This window comes from Saccoglossus kowalevskii, chromosome 2 (assembly GCF_978046115.1).
Source record: "Saccoglossus kowalevskii chromosome 2, keSacKowa6.1, whole genome shotgun sequence".
Classification (NCBI taxonomy): domain Eukaryota; kingdom Metazoa; phylum Hemichordata; class Enteropneusta; family Harrimaniidae; genus Saccoglossus; species Saccoglossus kowalevskii.
In genome coordinates this window covers 2,565,510-2,586,335 of record NC_140642.1, presented here as the reverse complement: position 1 = coordinate 2,586,335, position 20,826 = coordinate 2,565,510, and the positions used below count along the sequence as shown (strand labels likewise).

At 37.8% G+C, this 20,826-nt stretch overlaps 1 protein-coding gene across 1 annotated transcript in view; it reads right to left on the bottom strand.

Moving 5' to 3' along the window:
• Positions 1–786: 786 nt before the first annotated feature.
• Positions 787–20,826, bottom strand: part of LOC100375757 (mediator of RNA polymerase II transcription subunit 17-like) — a 120,177-nt gene continuing 100,137 nt past the window's right edge. The window contains exons 9-13 of the mRNA XM_085507745.1: positions 12,910–12,966; positions 4,978–5,115; positions 4,340–4,454; positions 2,481–2,629; positions 787–1,341 (exon numbers count right to left, since the gene is read on the bottom strand). Of these exons, the coding sequence (XP_085363871.1) occupies positions 1,128–1,341; positions 2,481–2,629; positions 4,340–4,454; positions 4,978–5,115; positions 12,910–12,966 (673 nt within the window). The 3' untranslated portion in view covers positions 787–1,127. The remainder of the gene's footprint in view (positions 1,342–2,480; positions 2,630–4,339; positions 4,455–4,977; positions 5,116–12,909; positions 12,967–20,826) is intronic.

The window sequence follows — 20,826 nt, the reverse complement described above, 5'->3', positions numbered from 1 at the left end:
ACCTTAATGTAGAAACTGATATTGTCAAACGTCAAAGAACACTAGATTTCTAGGAAGCTGAGAATACACGTAAACTGCCTCCTTTGTTCAGCCAAAACAGCCAGCTGAAAAATGTCCCTGTTGGCTGTACCCGTAACAAAAGAGAATTGAGACAAAATTGACCTTGACAGCATGGTCGCCCTGGGGGGGGGGGGGGTTTGCTTAGTCAGGGCTTTTTTCTTAGAGAATTGTTACCCTGAGGTGTTCCTTTTGGACCAGGTATATTCTCTAATAGTTTATGTCTAGGCTCAGTAATAAATGAAATTTATTATTTCCACGGATTTCCGGTAGGTGATGTAGTAAACATACATGTACCGGTATATACCAATTGTAGGCATATTACAAACATGTGCAACTCTGATTAAAATTCATGTGACAAAGTGCCTTATAACTGTACACAGACACAAACCTTAATATGTCACACTGAAAAACACGTACAATGACTAGATTGGCATGCCTAAGACCAATCTTTGACATTACAAACAACATCCAGAATACATATAAAGTATTTCATGGTAAGAACAACCAACACGTGGAATAAGTGCATTACAATATACTAGCCCAATCAATATTGCACATACTACAATACCATCATAATGATAGTGTCCCTGTAATGTTTGAATTGTCCGTGCAAATTACTACTTATTATTCTCAATGTAGTCTTTTGAAGACACTAATCACAACATAATTCTAATAATGAATGCTCTTTCATATACACACTGCACACAATAAAAACATGACATCCAGTTGACTGTATACACTATCATATTCATTACCAATGTTTATTGAAATGAATCAAAACAATATATCGAGAATAAATATATAAAAATGTTTTTCAGAGAAAAAATAATTTTCAGCATTTTCACAAGATATATGAACACTTTAGATTCAATTATCTGCCGGGACTTCACAATAAGGGTCAATGTATTTGAGATACACCAATTGTGATAATGAATGTATTCATTATAAACAATATATTCATATAATGCTTGTATTTTATGACATACAAATATGTGTGATGTCCAGCAAATGTACGAGTACACTTGATTTAGGCAGGACTTGGTAAAAAAGTGAATAGCATATGTTCACTAGTTGAGAGCAGCCATCAAAAGTTCAATTTTATTGACAAGATTTCTTCCTTTCATTCTATCCATGTCAACCTCTTTAAAGTAACCACCAAGATTGTCCCACTTTGGATCCACGATGACATCACTCCTAGATTCGGTACCATTTTGTTGGTTTTTAGGTATTTGTACTGCAACTCTTACACCACTGTTTGGTCCATTCCTTATAGCAAGTACCCTGAAAATAATACAAATCAACTGTGATATCATGTTCAAATATGATCAGACATACATCATTGTGGAGAGTGACTGTGATATCATATTCAAATATCCTACTCTATGATCAGACATATACCAATGTGGAGAGTGACTGTGATATCATGTTCACATATCCTACTCTATGATCAGATATACATCAATGTGGAAAGTGACTGTGACAGCATGTTCACATATTCTACTCTATGATCAGACATACATCAATGTGGAGAGTGACTGTGATAGCATGTTCACATATTCTACTTTATGATCAGACATATATCAATGTGGAAAGTGACTGTGATAGCATGTTCACATATCCTACTGTATGATCAGACATATATTGTACATCAATGTGGAGAGTGACTGTGATAGCATGTTCACATATCCTACTCTATGATCAGACATACATCAATGTGGAGAGTGACTGTGATAGCATGTTCACATATCCTACTCTATGATCAGACATACATCAATGTGGAGAGTGACTGTGATAGCATGTTCACATATCCTACTCTATGATCAGACATACATCAATGTGGAAAGTGACTGTGATAGTATGTTCACATATTCTACTTTATGATCAGACATACATCAATGTGGAGTGCGACTGAGATAGCATGTTCACATATCCTACTCTATGATCAGACATACATCAATGTGGAGAGTGACTGTGATAGCATGTTCACATATCCTACTCTATGATCAGACATACATGTACATCAATGTGGAAAGTGACTGTGACAGCATGTTCACATATGCTACTTTATGATCAGACATATATCAATGTGGAAAGTGACTGTGATAGCATGTTCACATATTCTACTTTATGATCAGACATATATCAATGTGGAAAGTGACTGTGATAGCATGTTCACATATCCTACTGTATGATCAGACATACATTGTACATCAATGTGGAGAGTGACTGTGATAGCATGTTCACATATCCTACTCTATGATCAGACATACATGTACATCAATGTGGAAAGTGACTGTGACAGCATGTTCACATATGCTACTTTATGATCAGACATATATCAATGTGGAAAGTGACTGTGATAGCATGTTCACATATCCAACTGTATGATCAAATAGCCATTTTACTGTTTCGCCCCTTACCTTTCTCCGGTTGGTGAAATCATCATTATGCCGGCTGCGTTGCCTATTTTCTCCATATGTCCCACACCAAGGTGTGTACTACTCTGCAATACTTGCCACCCCATCACTTTGGATAATGCCTGAATACTGGTAATTTGGTGCTGTGTGATCTGAAATTCAAAATGATATACAGTTATTACAGATTGAAATAGCTTTGTTAATTATTTCATATACACAATATTCAGACTAAGAACAAAATCCCCATATAAATGAAAATATCAAAAATTTATTTATTTTGCAAAAACTGTTATTCTCCGTCAATATAATGGTGTTGATTTAAAGAAAGTTTTGGGTCTATTTTTTGAGAAAATGAGGTTTATATTTCAATGAATGGTGTTTTGTCAGAAGCTTTAACCTTAGACTTAAACCATATCTCAGATTGTTGGCTGGTGACACAAATTGTATATCGTAAATAGTGTACTTTTTATTTCAAAAGGCTGTTACAGTATTTTATAATAAAACAAATATGGTTTCATGTAACCATAGAACTATAGCCCAATAAATGAATATATATTCTTCAAATATGATTCTTTTTGCAGATGACTCCAAAATTTACAGAGATGTTAATTCTATGACTGATGCATTGCTATTCCAAAAAGTCCTGGATAGGGTGGTTGCATGGTGTTCAAAATGGCATTTAAAGCTTAACATAGAAAAATGTTTGGTTACAATTATGTAATTAGAGATTCCAGTTTGAAGCGAGAGACATCGGTCAAAGATCTGGGTATTGAGCTTGATGACTCTGAAATTTTCCAACCATATCAATATTATTGTTAAACAAGCAGCCTATCGGCAGAGATAGCTCCGCTGTTCGCAATGCAAATTTCAATTAAAGAACTGAAGACATCACAATATGTATAGTATCAAAGCAATCAGACTTACAGTTTTTAACAAGAAGTCGAAAATATCACTTTCTACCAAAAATGACAAAAATATTCACCAAAATTAGAGAATTAAAGATATCATCACGAAATGAACAAATCTGAGAAAGGTCCACATGTAGTATCTATATATGTAATATCAAAGCAATTGAATGTTTGGTTTTTAACAAGAAGTCGAAAATATCATTTTTCACCAAATATTACAAAAATTTTCACCAAAATTAGAGAATTGAAGATATCATCACAAAATGAACAAATCTGAGAGAGGTCCACATGTAGTAACTATATATGTAATATCAAAGCAATCAGACTTACAGTTTTTAACAAGAAGTCGAAAATATCACCTTTTACCAAAAATGACAAAAATATTCACCCAAATTAGAGAATTGAAGATATCATTACAAAATGAACAAAACTGAGAGAGGTTCACATGTAGTACTTATATATGTAATATCAAAGCAATTGGACTTGCGGTTTTTAACAAGAAGTTGAAAATATCACTTTTTTACCAAAAATGACAAAAATATTTACCAAAATTAGAGAATTAAAGATATCATTACAAAATGAACAAATCTGAGAGAGGCCCACATGTAGTACCTATATATGTAATATCAAAGCAATTGGACTTGCGGTTTTTAACAAGAAGTTGAAAATATCACTTTTTACTAAAAATTACAAAAATATTCACCAAAATTAGAGAATTGAAGATATGATCATGAAATGAACAAATCTGAGAGAGGTCTACCCAAGGTACATATACACCAAAGTATCAAAGCATTCAGGCTTGTAGTTTTCAAGAAGAAGTCGAAAAAGTAAAACATTGACACGGATGACGAACGCCGGATGACGAACAATCACTCATATGATAAGCTCCGCTCAACAAAGTCGACAGCGGAGCTAAAAATATTTGTGGTATTACTGGTAATACAACAAACGTACCTGAGTGTGGAGGAAATTTTTTATTTCTTGTTCTTCATACGATAACTGAATAACTCTACCATCTTTGCAGATAATTTTGATGTTATCCACACCAACCACTAACTGCAGGGGAGTCCTACAATGTGCAGACAAATAATGGGATACAGTGATATGGGACTGAATGGATGGTGCATATCAAATAATATAAATGTTGGTATTTTTGAAATAATCATATTATAAGGTTTATGAAATAACCACATAAAAGTACCTTGTAGTCTAGGCAATGGTAGGTTACTACCTACCAGTCTAGGCAATGAGTGAAGGATTAAATAGTGGCCAGAAATATGGCTAATTCACTGCATGCATGCAATTAATAAATGCAGAAATCTTGGATAAGTAGAAGAGACTTGAGAAATGTCAAGGTAACATTAAACTTCAATGGCAAAGCAATAACTTCATGATAAATATACAATATCACTGACCAAAAAAGTGTCAAACAGTGACTTTAATAATTAGCATACAATGTACACTCCGAGTGAGCAGCATCTATTTTTTGTGACTGGGCAACATCCTTGATAACTTTAATAAACACAAACACTGCCTTAACACATGTACTCTTACATGTACATGTTAATAACAAAGTAATTTTTATGTCTTACCGTCCAATTGTTTCATAACCATTTGACATGATCTGTAGCTTTACACTAGACTGTAGACTATGATTGGAGGCATTCCAGTGACATAATATACATGGGTCGTTCAACTCACGAGACAATTTGTCTATTATAGTACATACTCTATGAAGACACAAAGAATACATTTCTTAATTTTTATATTAGGTTTTTATATGTAAATTGGGTAGCAGACTATACATGAATACACTGCACCGATTACAACTAACTCCTAAAACTTAAGTATTGCTTGATTCTATGGTTTAAAACATCTAGTACAGCAACAATATATTTGAAACAGGAATTTTCTGCAGTTATTCCCCATGACACAATTTGAAAGTTTGAAGAATAAAACTTGAGATATCCTAACTAGGTTTTGAATTATGAACCTTATTTGTATTTTCAATTTCAATTTTTCAATTCAACAGTGTTCCCTCTCAACAAATATGGCCCATATGGTGGCGGCATTATGGCTGGATATCCACTCTGGACCAACGCTACAGAAAGATGGTGGTGGTTAGGGGGGACCCGGAGTCCATGGTGGGTATGAACTATGTGAATAGGCGGGTTCGGAGAACCCTCTGCCTAAATTCACTACGTTCAATTACCCACCATAGACTCTGGTCAGTCAAAATGACTACGTGTCAGATGCCGAAAGGTGGTATGTTTTCCGAGCAAACAGAAAAATCCCAGTCCGGGATGAAACACTCTACAATAATCACTCAACTCCTTAGATAATACCCAAAAGGGGTGGTGTCTTACTGTCACACGCAATGTAATATTACCGTAAATTGGTATAGTACAGGTGTGATGGTTCAAATACCAAAATGGCAACAGTAACAAATAGACTTCCCTGGCGGCGATGATAAAATACGAACACGGAGCCAACAGATGAGGTTTCAACTGGTACTGGTATTATTATACTCTGCAAACATCAAGTGCAATAATGTGGTAAAACTCCACTACTCCAATAACTAGATACTTAAACTCCAATACAATTCAACGAGATCTCCGATCTGATCTCAGTGCTGAACAACTCCCCTATATATACCCCCACTGTCTATAAATAGACCATTACATCAGCATACATAATGAGTCTGGAATTTACTATAAATTTCTAGAATGTTCCATTACCTTCTATTGCCTTCTACAGTGTTCTATTACCTATTCAACCGGTTTCTAAAAATCTAGAATATTCCACCCAGATACAATACGGTTCTAGAACATTCTCAGTGACACGGAAGTGGTAAACAAGTCGTATGCAACACTTACTTAAAATGCTGCTACGTGTGCCTGAGAAAGCTAGACCCCAACCCAATTCTAGGGGTATTAAGCTTTCGAAGTAAAGACCAAAACAGTTCTGCATGAGGGCATAGGCCGAAAAGCAGGACCTGGGAGCTTCCAGGAAGTGCTGATGGTAGAGAAATCTGTCCGCAAAAATGCTGAGACTGACTTATCGCCTATGAGTAGGGACCCTTGTGGACTGGGTCAGCAAACCAAGTCTGGCCCGCTATGACGGGACCCAACCTAAAGAGACCCTCTTCAATGGATTGGGTGTCTCTTAGGTAGTAGTTGATAAAGACGGTGTGTTCTCCAGAAGCCTGCCCTCAGTGTGTGCTTGAGGAGGGGCGCCTGACGCTAGCACTAGTGAGTTAGCAATCGCACAGACCTCATGCGCTCGTACTTGGTGTCTCTGCAAGCTCTGTGTCGAGGAAGTTAAAGTATTATAGACCTCTAATACAGTCGCAGTAATCCACCTGGTGATGGAAGTTGGGGGAGGCCGGCCTATCCTGCCTGCCTGGGCCATAACACAAAGACATGTGCCTGGCATCCCGTCCTGAATCCTTAGTACGGTTTGGTAGCAACTCTGTGCTCGGACCGGGCAGAGAAGCGATTCCCCCAGACCCTCCGGGCCGACAAAATTTGACAGCCGGGGGATGATGATCGGGTGAGGATCGTGTCCTGGGATTTGGTTCTTGGCAAGAAACCGATTTGTGTCTTTAGCACAACTTGATTGTCCATAACGGCAGTACATCGTTCGAGAAGGACAATGCCCCCTACTCTGGCCGACACCTACCTGAGGTGAGGGCCAGTAGGAAGACTATTTTCCACATCAAAAATTTGAGTGGTGCTGATCGAAGAGGCTCAAAGGGCGGTCTGCTTACAGCAGACAACACAAGCGACAAATCCCAGTTCGGCGGTTCTCTTGTACAGGGTCTCGTCGTCTAGAAAGCAGTAAATAATTTCCTAATAATAGGACAATCGGCTAGTCTTGTTTCTGAAACGTTCTCAATGGTGGGGGACAAAGCTGACCTGTAGCCAACGGTCACTGCGTAGGACAAACCCACTTCGTCAAAGAGGTGGACGAAGGAGTCTGCCACCTGGCCAATAGAGGTATGGTATGGATCAATCTCCCTTCTGCTACACCAATCAGTGTATGCTCACAACCTAGAAATGTAGGCAGCGTTGGTGGAATCCTTGTTTGCCCTGGCTCAGATAAACCTTTCGTATGTGCGGGTCTACTGAGAGCCCCTATGCGTGCAAGTGATACCCGCTGGGCTCGTTGGTAGTGCACCGTCCGGGTGGGACAGCAGGTCCAATAAGTCCAGAAGCACTACTGGTGTTTCAACTAGCATTTCTGACAGAAGTGGAAACTAGGCCTTGGTTGGCCAATTGGGTGCGACCAATGACAATATGCAGGTGTGCACCTGTCGAAGTTTCCTCCAGTGCCCGGTGAACGAGGGAGGGAAGGCAGGCGTACACAACTAAGTGGGTCCAGTGGTTTAGCAAAGCGACCCTGGTGCAGGCTCCTGGAGTTGGCAGGAGTGTTATGTACGTCGAGAGCTTGGCGTTCCAGGGTGCGGCAAACCTGTCTATCTTTGGACAGTCCCACAGCAGGAAACAGCCTGGAGGCTACCCACTGGGGTATCAGCCACTCAGTGGTCTGGAGACGGAGCCGCCCTGAAAGGGTGTCTGCCAGACTGTTCATCACCCCTGGAAGGTGTGGTGTGCGTTTAGCTCCACATTGTATTCCAGGCACCAAAAGAGAATTTGCTCCGCTATAACTGACAACGTCCCCCCTCCTTCTTGAAGGAGACCACCGCTGTGTTGCCTGAGCGGAGCAGGACTCGAGCTACGGTAGAAATCATGGTAGTGCTAAGTACACTGCTTTCAGTTCGAGCCGGTTGATATGGTGGTCCCGAAACCGATCGAGAAGCACATACTGTTTCAGTCTGCCTAGGTCCAGAACTGGATGCCCGCCACCTGTAGATTTGGTACTACGAACACATATGGGTAGAAGCCTGGATTTAATTCCGGCTGAACTACCCTGTGTATGTCGCTCTTTTCCAGCAAACTGCTACTTCCTGTCTGATTGCTTCCGCCTTGCGAGAGTCCCCTGGCAGTGCGCAATAGAGGAGACACTGAGGTGGGGGGATGGAGATTTCAGCAGTATCATGTAACAGAATGTCACCACCTGGAAAGGTCCAGGGATTGGTCACCCGCTGCCTCCAAACCGGACTACACTGGTGCAATCTGTGTACCACAGGGATATGTGGCCATGGGTTCAGTGGTTGTGAGGGGTGGGTGCTATCTTCTTTCATGAGGTGAGTTTCCCCAAGGCATGTGGTAGTCACTAAGTTGTGACCTGGCCACTCGCCAAACACATGCCCATCCCCCCTGTCGCAGAGGTAAGCGTCAAACATGCTTCCCCTGCTGCCGGGGTGGACGACCACCTGAGGAGGGTGAGGAGCCACCACCTGGACCCTTCCTCCCTGGGGGTCCACCGATACTCTTCCCTCCCATGGAAGGGCATGAGCGCTTGCCTCCTGGCTGACTCTGGCTAGCAGACGACGCTCTAGGGCATTGTGTTTTCTGTACTTGGGGCGCCCTCCGTTTACCCTTGGCAGGGCCAACTGGCTAGCGGATTCGATCTGAACCCTCTGGTTCATTGCACTCCGAAGCTCCGAGACTGCACGCGCCATTCCCCGAACAAAGAGGGTGGAAGATGTCCAGTCTACGTCACTAAGGTGGGGACGTACCCCTGACTCAGCTTGCCGGCAACAACACACACGTCTAAGACCGCGTCTCGTTGCACAGTAGTGGCCCTGGCCAAGAGAGCCAGGTGACACTAGGGGATGTCACACGTAGATGTGCGGTGGCCCACCAGTAAATGTGTCGCCTGGTCTAGGAGGTTGGTTCATTCTGCCTCCGAGGTCTTAAGAGTCCTGGGCATGCACGCTAATGCGCTCAAGGACATCTGCCCTGCCCCTTTACCTGGTTTGCCAAACGGAAATTAATGGTACCAGGGTCTGGGGAAGGAGCCATGGGATCCAGTTGGGGGTGTTTTGGTCTAATCCCACACCGACTGAGTAGCGTTTGGTGAGGCCATCAATACCATTGCGCACCCTGCACCCCACTCGGTCGAACAGGAAGAGACGTGTCAACAGGGTTGCTTTGGATCCTGACGCCCGTGATCCCATAAGCGTTGAAGCAGCCGTAAGTGGTCGCCTTAGGATCGATGATACTCTGCATCACCCCAATGGCATGGCTCACCGAGTCGTTACGGTTGGAAGACTCTGAGGGACCGCCCGAGGTGCCGATGTATCAAACGTGAGCAAACTGTCTCTTTTCAACTTAAAATATGTGAGAGAGCGTGTTCAACTGTGCATCTCATGACAGGGTTGGTTCCCTCTGGAGACGCCCGTGGGTTGGTAAGAAGGGAGTCAAAACCCACAAAGGCACAGCTAGCTGGTAAAATCGGGTAAACCAGACTGTGAGGATGCCCTCCGATCAGCGGGGGTAGGCTGAAAAAAATATCGGTACCTCCACCATTGGGCATCCTACTCGACGTCTCTGTACACAAAGTACCGGTAGCCGAGCGTGAGGACTTTCCACTCATGCCAAACACGCAACTCACTTTAACCGATTTTTACTGGACGTGCGACCTTGCTGTGAAAATACGAGCGACACGGTCAGTCTCAGCGATTTTGATCAGGCCTCAGAGTCCAGTGAAAAACACGTGCATTCAAGGCGAAAACTCTGAAACCGCACGCAGCCATGGCAAAAAACATTTCGGATGCGGGTTCTATGCTGGTAAATTCTGAATATAACCTCTTCACAGTCGTCTCGAAGATGAGGAGACAAAAAAACCAGGCAGCGAGCCTCTGGTGCTGTCATTACATCTATTCATTTCTAAATACATAGATCAAGCATAAAATGAAGACAACATGCATGAGGGAAGCAAATTACAGTTGGACAAGTCATGAATGACATAGCCTTCGCTAGTTGTCATTCTAAAGTTGCATGGACATAAATTGACAAACGTGATTTCTATGGCATTTTAAAGTTTATAGCACTCTCCATCCAGGTCAGCATTATTCTCAGCAAGGAAACCAGATAGCACCAAACCAGTACAACAGGTAAAATGACAAGGAAGTATACAAATCAGATCTGCAAATATGTAGAGTCAGTGTTGTGTCTGTTTGGATAAACTAGTTTGTGGCCCTGGATTAGTTTCAATATCTCTAATAAGGACAAGATTACTTTTCATACGACAATGATACAAATAAAGTGCAAAAATTTAGAACATTTAGTCCGAAGTAAGCAGAGGTTGTAGCATATGTGCTCCCATTGGCTGTTAGATTTAATTGAAAAAGATATTTTAGTCTTTTTAGTACGAAAAAATATTACTTAATAAATTTATACCAGCCAGAAAGAAATTGCAGTTCACACTGTACTATTTTAAACATGTTCTACCAAAGTCTAGGATGAACTAATTCACCAATTTGTTTCCACTCTACAAAGTTGTCAAATTAATATTCACGAGATTCTGCAAAAATAAATAATTAAGAATGTGCAAAAAGCCAGAGTACTTGTGTTTTCAATGTCATTAAAATCTGACCAGGGATATGCAGAAAATTTCACTTGAGCTGAACCAAATGGATGCCAAGCTATCAAATGAAATAAAAAAATACTATTGAGAAAAATACAAAAAAATAATACATATAATATAAAAGCAGATAGAAGTGCACAAAAAACTAATCAGCAGAGGTAGTGATCATCTAACCTAAGTGTATGTCAAATTTCCTTTGAACTGGATTGCAGTGTTCATTCTAAAAAATGGTCTCAGACTGGCTGCTAAATTGCATACTAATTAACATATTGTAGTTGTATTAAAATAATATATAAAATAATATCCGGAATTTTGAAAAAAAAAAATTATGACTATTAAGTCAACATCATTAAAATTGAGGATTACAAGAATTTGACCCCCTCCCTAATATTGTTTTACATATCTTTTAATGCACAATGTCAACAATAAAAAAACATGGCCACCGTTAAATCCATCTCAATCAAGGTCGGTAATTTATTTTCCTGCTCATAATGGAGATAAATTATGGTAGCTAAACATTGAAATTGCCACCCTGACTTCAGTACCGAAATAAATAGCTGATTGGGAAAAACTTCAACACCGCATGGAGCATGGAGGTCCCCGGTCACGAGTGTAGTAACGCACTCGGGTATCATATTTACTTCAAAGGTAATTTAAAAGTGATGATAGATTCATTGAAATTGAATTACAGTACTTTTCAATTTCATCATTGCTTTCAAGCAGTCATGGTTGGCCAACTTGACTTGTATGTTCTCAATAATTCTAGTCTAATATGTCGTCACGAAACCAAGTTTCAATCTGCTAGCAGTTGCCAATGAACACCGGAAATAGCAATCGTGCAACAGAATCATGATCAGCATGTTCTAAATTTTTACGTTTTTATTATTCCAGTATTTTATATGCTAAACGTTATACCCAAGCCTCTTGAATGACGAGATAAACTTTAGATTTACACGTTTCATAACCAGTTCTTGAACTGATAGCAGGACTGTTTTTCTGGCAAAGTGTGACACCTTGCGACCGCTAGTTTTTCACCAAAGTCAGGACACAAAAGGATAAATCAAAGTTCATAATAAATACCATAAGCACAGTTTCTTACCTTTGAGATAGAATTTAATCTATATAAGCCTTGTGCAAAGAAAGATACAGTCCCGGAATACAATATCCTCAGACGAAAACGACGCCGAATCCTCAGTGGTTAGACTGGCGCATACTCAATAAGGTATGCCAGTTCTCTTGTGAGATGTCGTTAAAACTCAAATTTTTCTGGCAAATTTCGGCATTTTTACTAGTAAAATGTTGAAAATCACAGAAAAACACAAGGAAACTTTGGCGAATCAAAACAATACTTGGCGTGCATATGTATGGCATTGAGAATTACATATGCACCAACTTGGAAAAACATTGGACAGAGCATATCAAAGTTATAAGAGGAACCCAATCTATAGGCCTTCGGCAGACTTCGTCTGCGAAGGCTAAAAAGGTGACATCACGAAATCGACAAGTGATTAAGCTATGACGCCAGGTTTTATCGCTTTGTTGGGAAAAATGCTACACACAAAGGGGAAAACGACACGAGGGTAAAAATGACAAGGAAAACTTATCCTACCAGCAACAATGACGGATGCCGTGGCAGCGGCAACAGCCCAAGTTAGAAACCCGGACAGGAAAAAGCAAGCGATCCAGGCAGAGCCGCTAAACCCCGCTCGATGCAGAGTGGATATCCAGCCGGAAAGGCGCCGCCATATGGGCTTGGTCACATGGTTCGTGACGTACTGAAAAAGAATCTTGGGGTCATGGGGCTTCCCCTGACCTAGATTCTATCTCTTCGTTATTGGCGGATTAATGCCTACAGTTCAGTCATTTTGACTGACTGGAGTCTATGGTGGGTAATTGAACATCGTGAATTTGTTTTTCTTTTAAATTTTGCAGAATTTTTGAGAACAACAAATATTGGTCCCCATTATAATCAAGAGCTTGTTAGAAGTATTACTCACAATAGATGTTGTTTGCATCAAAATATTTACCTTACTCTCAAAACAGTGTGTCGAACTTGCTTTAATATCTTTTCCAGTAGGCACTCACTGAAATGTAACATGAGACATGTAGTTTTCAACAATTCACACACACAACAACATTATATATAGTCATTAATCTTGATTCAGTGGCACTCACTGAAATGTAACATGAAACGTGTAGTTTTCAACAATTCACACACACAACAACATTATATATAGTCATTAATCTTGATTCAGTGGGACTCACTGAAATGTAACATGAGACGTGTAGTATTCAACAATTCACATACACAACAACATTATATATAGTCATTAATCTTGATTCAGTGGGACTTACTGAAATGTAACATGAGACGTGTAGTTTTCAACAATTCACACACACAACAACATTATATATAGTCATTAATCTTGAGTCAGTGGCACTCACTGAAATGAAACATGAGACGTGTAGTTTTCAACAATTCACACACACAACAACATTATATATAGTCATTAATCTTGATTCAGTGGCACTCACTGAAATGTAACATGAGACGTGTAGTTTTCAACAATTCACACACACAACAACATTATATATAGTCATTAATCTTGATTCAGTGGCACTCACTGAAATGTAACATGAGACGTGTAGTTTTCAACAATTCACACACACAACAACATTATATATAGTCATTAATCTTGATTCAGTGGGACTTGCTGAAATGTAACATGAGACGTGTAGTTTTCAACAATTCACACACACAACAACATTATATATAGTCATTAATCTTGATTCAGTGGGACTTGCTGAAATGTAACATGAGACGTGTAGTTTTCAACAATTCACACACACAACAACATTATATATAGTCATTAATCTTGATTCAGTGGCACTCACTGAAATGTAACATGAGACGTGTAGTTTTCAACAATTCACACACACAACAACATTATATATAGTCATTAATCTTGATTCAGTGGGACTTGCTGAAATGTAACATGAGACGTGTAGTTTTCAACAATTCACACACACAACAACATTATATATAGTCATTAATCTTGATTCAGTGGGACTTGCTGAAATGTAACATGAGACGTGTAGTTTTCAACAATTCACACACACAACAACATTATATATAGTCATTAATCTTGATTCAGTGGCACTCACTGAAATGTAACATGAGACGTGTAGTTTTCAACAATTCACACACACAACAACATTATATATAGTCATTAATCTTGATTCAGTGGGACTTGCTGAAATGTAACATGAGACGTGTAGTTTTCAACAATTCACACACACAACAACATTATATATAGTCATTAATCTTGATTCAGTGGGACTTGCTGAAATGTAACATGAGACGTGTAGTTTTCAACAATTCACACACAACACAACATTATATACATGTATAGTCATTAATCTTGATTCAGTGGGACTTGCTGAAATGTAACATGAGACGTGTAGTTTTCAACAATTCACACACACAACAACATTATATATAGTCAATAATCTTGATTCAGTGGGACTCACTGAAATGTAACATGAGACGTGTAGTTTTCAACAATTCACACACACAACAACATTATATATAGTCATTAATCTTGATTCAGTGGGACTTGCTAAAATGTAACATGAGACGTGAAATTTTCAACAATTCACACACACAACATTATATATAGTCATTAATCTTGATTCAGTGGGACTCACTGAAATGTAACATGAGACGTGTAGTTTTCAACAATTCACACACACAACATTATATATAGTCATTAATCTTGATTCAGTGGGACTTGCTGAAATGTAACATGAGACGTGTAGTTTTCAACAATTCACAACACAACAACATTATATATAGTCATTAATCTTGATTCAGTGGCACTCACTGAAATGTAACATGAGACGTGTAGTTTTCAACAATTCACACACACAACAACATTATATATAGTCATTAATCTTGATTCAGTGGGACTTGCTGAAATGTAACATGAGACGTGTAGTTTTCAACAATTCACACACACAACAACATTATATATAGTCATTAATCTTGATTCAGTGGGACTTGCTGAAATGTAACATGAGACGTGTAGTTTTCAACAATTCACACACAACACAACATTATATACATGTATAGTCATTAATCTTGATTCAGTGGGACTTGCTGAAATGTAACATGAGACGTGTAGTTTTCAACAATTCACACACACAACAACATTATATATAGTCAATAATCTTGATTCAGTGGGACTCACTGAAATGTAACATGAGACGTGTAGTTTTCAACAATTCACACACACAACAACATTATATATAGTCATTAATCTTGATTCAGTGGGACTTGCTAAAATGTAACATGAGACGTGAAATTTTCAACAATTCACACACACAACATTATATATAGTCATTAATCTTGATTCAGTGGGACTCACTGAAATGTAACATGAGACGTGTAGTTTTCAACAATTCACACACACAACATTATATATAGTCATTAATCTTGATTCAGTGGGACTCACTGAAATGTAACATGAGACGTGTAGTTTTCAACAATTCACACACACAACAACATTATATAAGGTCATTAATCTTGATTCAGTGGGACTTGCTAAATGTAACATGAGACGTGTAGTTTTCAACAATTCACACACACAACAACATTATATATAGTCATTAATCTTGATTCAGTGGGACTCACTGAAATGTAACATGAGACGTGTAGTTTTCAACAATTCACACACACAACAACATTATATATAGTCATTAATCTTGATTCAGTGGGACTTGCTGAAATGTAACATGAGACGTGTAGTTTTCAACAATTCACACACACAACATTATATATAGACATTAATCTTGATTCAGTGGGACTCACTGAAATGTAACATGAGACGTGTAGTTTTCAACAATTCACACACAACAACATTATATATAGACATTAATCTTGATTCAGTGGGACTTGCTGAAATGTAACATGAGACGTGTAGTTTTCAACAATTCACACACACAACAACATTATATATAGTCATTAATCTTGATTCAGTGGCACTCACTGAAATGTAACATGAGACGTGTAGTTTTCAACAATTCACACACACAACAACATTATATATAGTCATTAATCTTGATTCAGTGGGACTTGCTGAAATGTAACATGAGACGTGTAGTTTTCAACAATTCACACACACAACAACATTATATATAGTCATTAATCTTGATTCAGTGGCACTCACTGAAATGTAACATGAGACGTGTAGTTTTCAACAATTCACACACACAACAACATTATATATAGTCATTAATCTTGATTCAGTGGGACTTGCTGAAATGTAACATGAGACGTGTAGTTTTCAACAATTCACACACACAACAACATTATATATAGTCATTAATCTTGATTCAGTGGGACTTGCTGAAATGTAACATGAGACGTGTAGTTTTCAACAATTCACACACACAACATTATATATAGTCATTAATCTTGATTCAGTGGGACTTGCTGAAATGTAACATGAGACGTGTAGTTTTCAACAATTCACACACACAACATTATATATAGACATTAATCTTGATTCAGTGGGACTTGCTGAAATGTAACATGAGACGTGTAGTTTTCAACAATTCACACACAACAACATTATATATAGACATTAATCTTGATTCAGTGGGACTCACTGAAATGTAACATGAGACGTGTAGTTTTCAACAATTCACACACACAACAACATTATATATAGTCATTAATCTTGATTCAGTGGGACTTGCTGAAATGTAACATGAGACGTGTAGTTTTCAACAATTCACACACACAACATTATATATAGACATTAATCTTGATTCAGTGGGACTTGCTGAAATGTAACATGAGACGTGTAGTTTTCAACAATTCACACACAACAACATTACATATAGACATTAATCTTGATTCAGTGGGACTCACTGAAATGTAACATGAGACGTGTAGTTTTCAACAATTCACACACACAACAACATTATATATAGTCATTAATCTTGATTCAGTGGGACTTGCTGAAATGTAACATGAGACGTGTAGTTTTCAACAATTCACACACACAACATTATATATAGACATTAATCTTGATTCAGTGGGACTTGCTGAAATGTAACATGAGACGTGTAGTTTTCAACAATTCACACACACAACAACATTATATAAGGTCATTAATCTTGATTCAGTGGGACTCACTGAAATGTAACATGAGACGTGTAGTTTTCAACAATTCACACACACACAACATTATATATAGTCATTAATCTTGATTCAGTGGCACTCACTGAAATGTAACATGAGACGTGTAGTTTTCAACAATTCACACACACAACATTATATGTAGTCATTAATATTGATTGAGTGGGACTTGCTGAAATGTAACATGAGACGTGTAATTTTCAACAATTCACACACACAACATTATATATAGTCATTAATCTTGATTCAGTGGGACTCACTGAAATGTAACATGAGACGTGTAGTTTTCAACAATTCACACACACACAACATTATATATAGTCATTAATCTTGATTCAGTGGCACTCACTGAAATGTAACATGAGACGTGTAGTTTTCAACAATTCACACACACAACATTATATGTAGTCATTAATATTGATTCAGTGGGACTTGCTGAAATGTAACATGAGACGTGTAGTTTTCAACAATTCACACACACAACAACATTATATATAGTCATTAATCTTGATTCAGTGGGACTTGCTGAAATGTAACATGAGACGTGTAGTTTTCAACAATTCACACACACAACAACATTATATATAGTCATTAATCTTGATTCAGTGGGACTTGCTGAAATGTAACATGAGACGTGTAGTTTTCAACAATTCACACACACAACATTATATATAGTCATTAATCTTGATTCAGTGGGACTTGCTGAAATGTAACATGAGACGTGTAGTTTTCAACAATTCACACACACAACATTATATATAGACATTAATCTTGATTCAGTGGGACTTGCTGAAATGTAACATGAGACGTGTAGTTTTCAACAATTCACACACAACAACATTATATATAGACATTAATCTTGATTCAGTGGGACTCACTGAAATGTAACATGAGACGTGTAGTTTTCAACAATTCACACACACAACAACATTATATATAGTCATTAATCTTGATTCAGTGGGACTTGCTGAAATGTAACATGAGACGTGTAGTTTTCAACAATTCACACACACAACATTATATATAGACATTAATCTTGATTCAGTGGGACTTGCTGAAATGTAACATGAGACGTGTAGTTTTCAACAATTCACACACAACAACATTATATATAGACATTAATCTTGATTCAGTGGGACTCACTGAAATGTAACATGAGACGTGTAGTTTTCAACAATTCACACACACAACAACATTATATATAGTCATTAATCTTGATTCAGTGGGACTTGCTGAAATGTAACATGAGACGTGTAGTTTTCAACAATTCACACACACAACATTATATATAGACATTAATCTTGATTCAGTGGGACTTGCTGAAATGTAACATGAGACGTGTAGTTTTCAACAATTCACACACACAACAACATTATATAAGGTCATTAATCTTGATTCAGTGGGACTCACTGAAATGTAACATGAGACGTGTAGTTTTCAACAATTCACACACACACAACATTATATATAGTCATTAATCTTGATTCAGTGGCACTCACTGAAATGTAACATGAGACGTGTAGTTTTCAACAATTCACACACACAACATTATATGTAGTCATTAATATTGATTGAGTGGGACTTGCTGAAATGTAACATGAGACGTGTAATTTTCAACAATTCACACACACAACATTATATATAGTCATTAATCTTGATTCAGTGGGACTCACTGAAATGTAACATGAGACGTGTAGTTTTCAACAATTCACACACACACAACATTATATATAGTCATTAATCTTGATTCAGTGGCACTCACTGAAATGTAACATGAGACGTGTAGTTTTCAACAATTCACACACACAACATTATATGTAGTCATTAATATTGATTCAGTGGGACTTGCTGAAATGTAACATGAGACGTGTAGTTTTCAACAATTCACACACACAACAACATTATATATAGTCATTAATATTGATTGAGTGGGACTTGCTGAAATGTAACATGAGACGTGTAGTTTTCAACAATTCACACACACAACAACATTATATATAGTCATTAATCTTGATTCAGTGGGACTTGCTGAAATGTAACATGAGACGTGTAGTTTTCAACAATTCACACACACAACATTATATATAGTCATTAGTCTTGATTCAGTGGGACTCACTGAAATGTAACATATGAGACGTGTAGTTTTCAACAATTCACACACACAACAACATTATATATAGTCATTAATCTTGATTCAGTGGTACTCACTGAAATGTAACATGAGACGTGTAGTTTTCAACAATTCACACACACAACAACATTATATATAGTCATTAATCTTGATTCAGTGGCACTCACTGAAATGTAACATGAGACGTGTAGTTTTCAACAATTCACACACACAACAACATTATATATAGTCATTAATCTTGATTCAGTGGGACTCACTGAAATGTAACATGAGACGTGTAGTTTTCAACAATTCACACACACAACAACATTATATATAGTCATTAATCTTGATTCAGTGGGACTTACTGAAATGTAACATGAGACGTGTAGTTTTCAACAATTCACACACACAACAACATTATATATAGTCATTAATCTTGAGTCAGTGGCACTCACTGAAATGAAACATGAGACGTGTAGTTTTCAACAATTCACACACACAACAACATTATATATAGTCATTAATCTTGATTCAGTGGCACTCACTGAAATGTAACATGAGACGTGTAGTTTTCAACAATTCACACACACAACAACATTATATATAGTCATTAATCTTGATTCAGTGGCACTCACTGAAATGTAACATGAGACGTGTAGTTTTCAACAATTCACACACACAACAACATTATATATAGTCATTAATCTTGATTCAGTGGGACTTGCTGAAATGTAACATGAGACGTGTAGTTTTCAACAATTCACACACACAACAACATTATATATAGTCATTAATCTTGATTCAGTGGGACTTGCTGAAATGTAACATGAGACGTGTAGTTTTCAACAATTCACACACACAACAACATTATATATAGTCATTAATCTTGATTCAGTGGGACTTGCTGAAATGTAACATGAGACGTGTAGTTTTCAACAATTCACACACACAACAACATTATATACATGTATAGTCATTAATCTTGATTCAGTGGGACTTGCTGAAATGTAACATGAGACGTGTAGTTTTCAACAATTCACACACACAACAACATTATATATAGTCATTAATCTTGATTCAGTGGGACTCACTGAAATGTAACATGAGACGTGTAGTTTTCAACAATTCACACACACACAACATTATATATAGTCATTAATCTTGATTCAGTGGCACTCACTGAAATGTAACATGAGACGTGTAGTTTTCAACAATTCACACACACAACATTATATATAGTCATTAATCTTGATTCAGTGGGACTTGCTGAAATGTAACATGAGACGTGTAGTTTTCAACAATTCACACACACAACATTATATATAGACATTAATCTTGATTCAGTGGGACTTGCTGAAATGTAACATGAGACGTGTAGTTTTCAACAATTCACACACAACAACATTATATATAGACATTAATCTTGATTCAGTGGGACTCACTGAAATGTAACATGAGACGTGTAGTTTTCAACAATTCACACACACAACAACATTATATATAGACATTAATCTTGATTCAGTGGGACTCACTGAAATGTAACATGAGACGTGTAGTTTTCAACAATTCACACACACAACAACATTATATATAGTCATTAATCTTGATTCAGTGGGACTTGCTGAA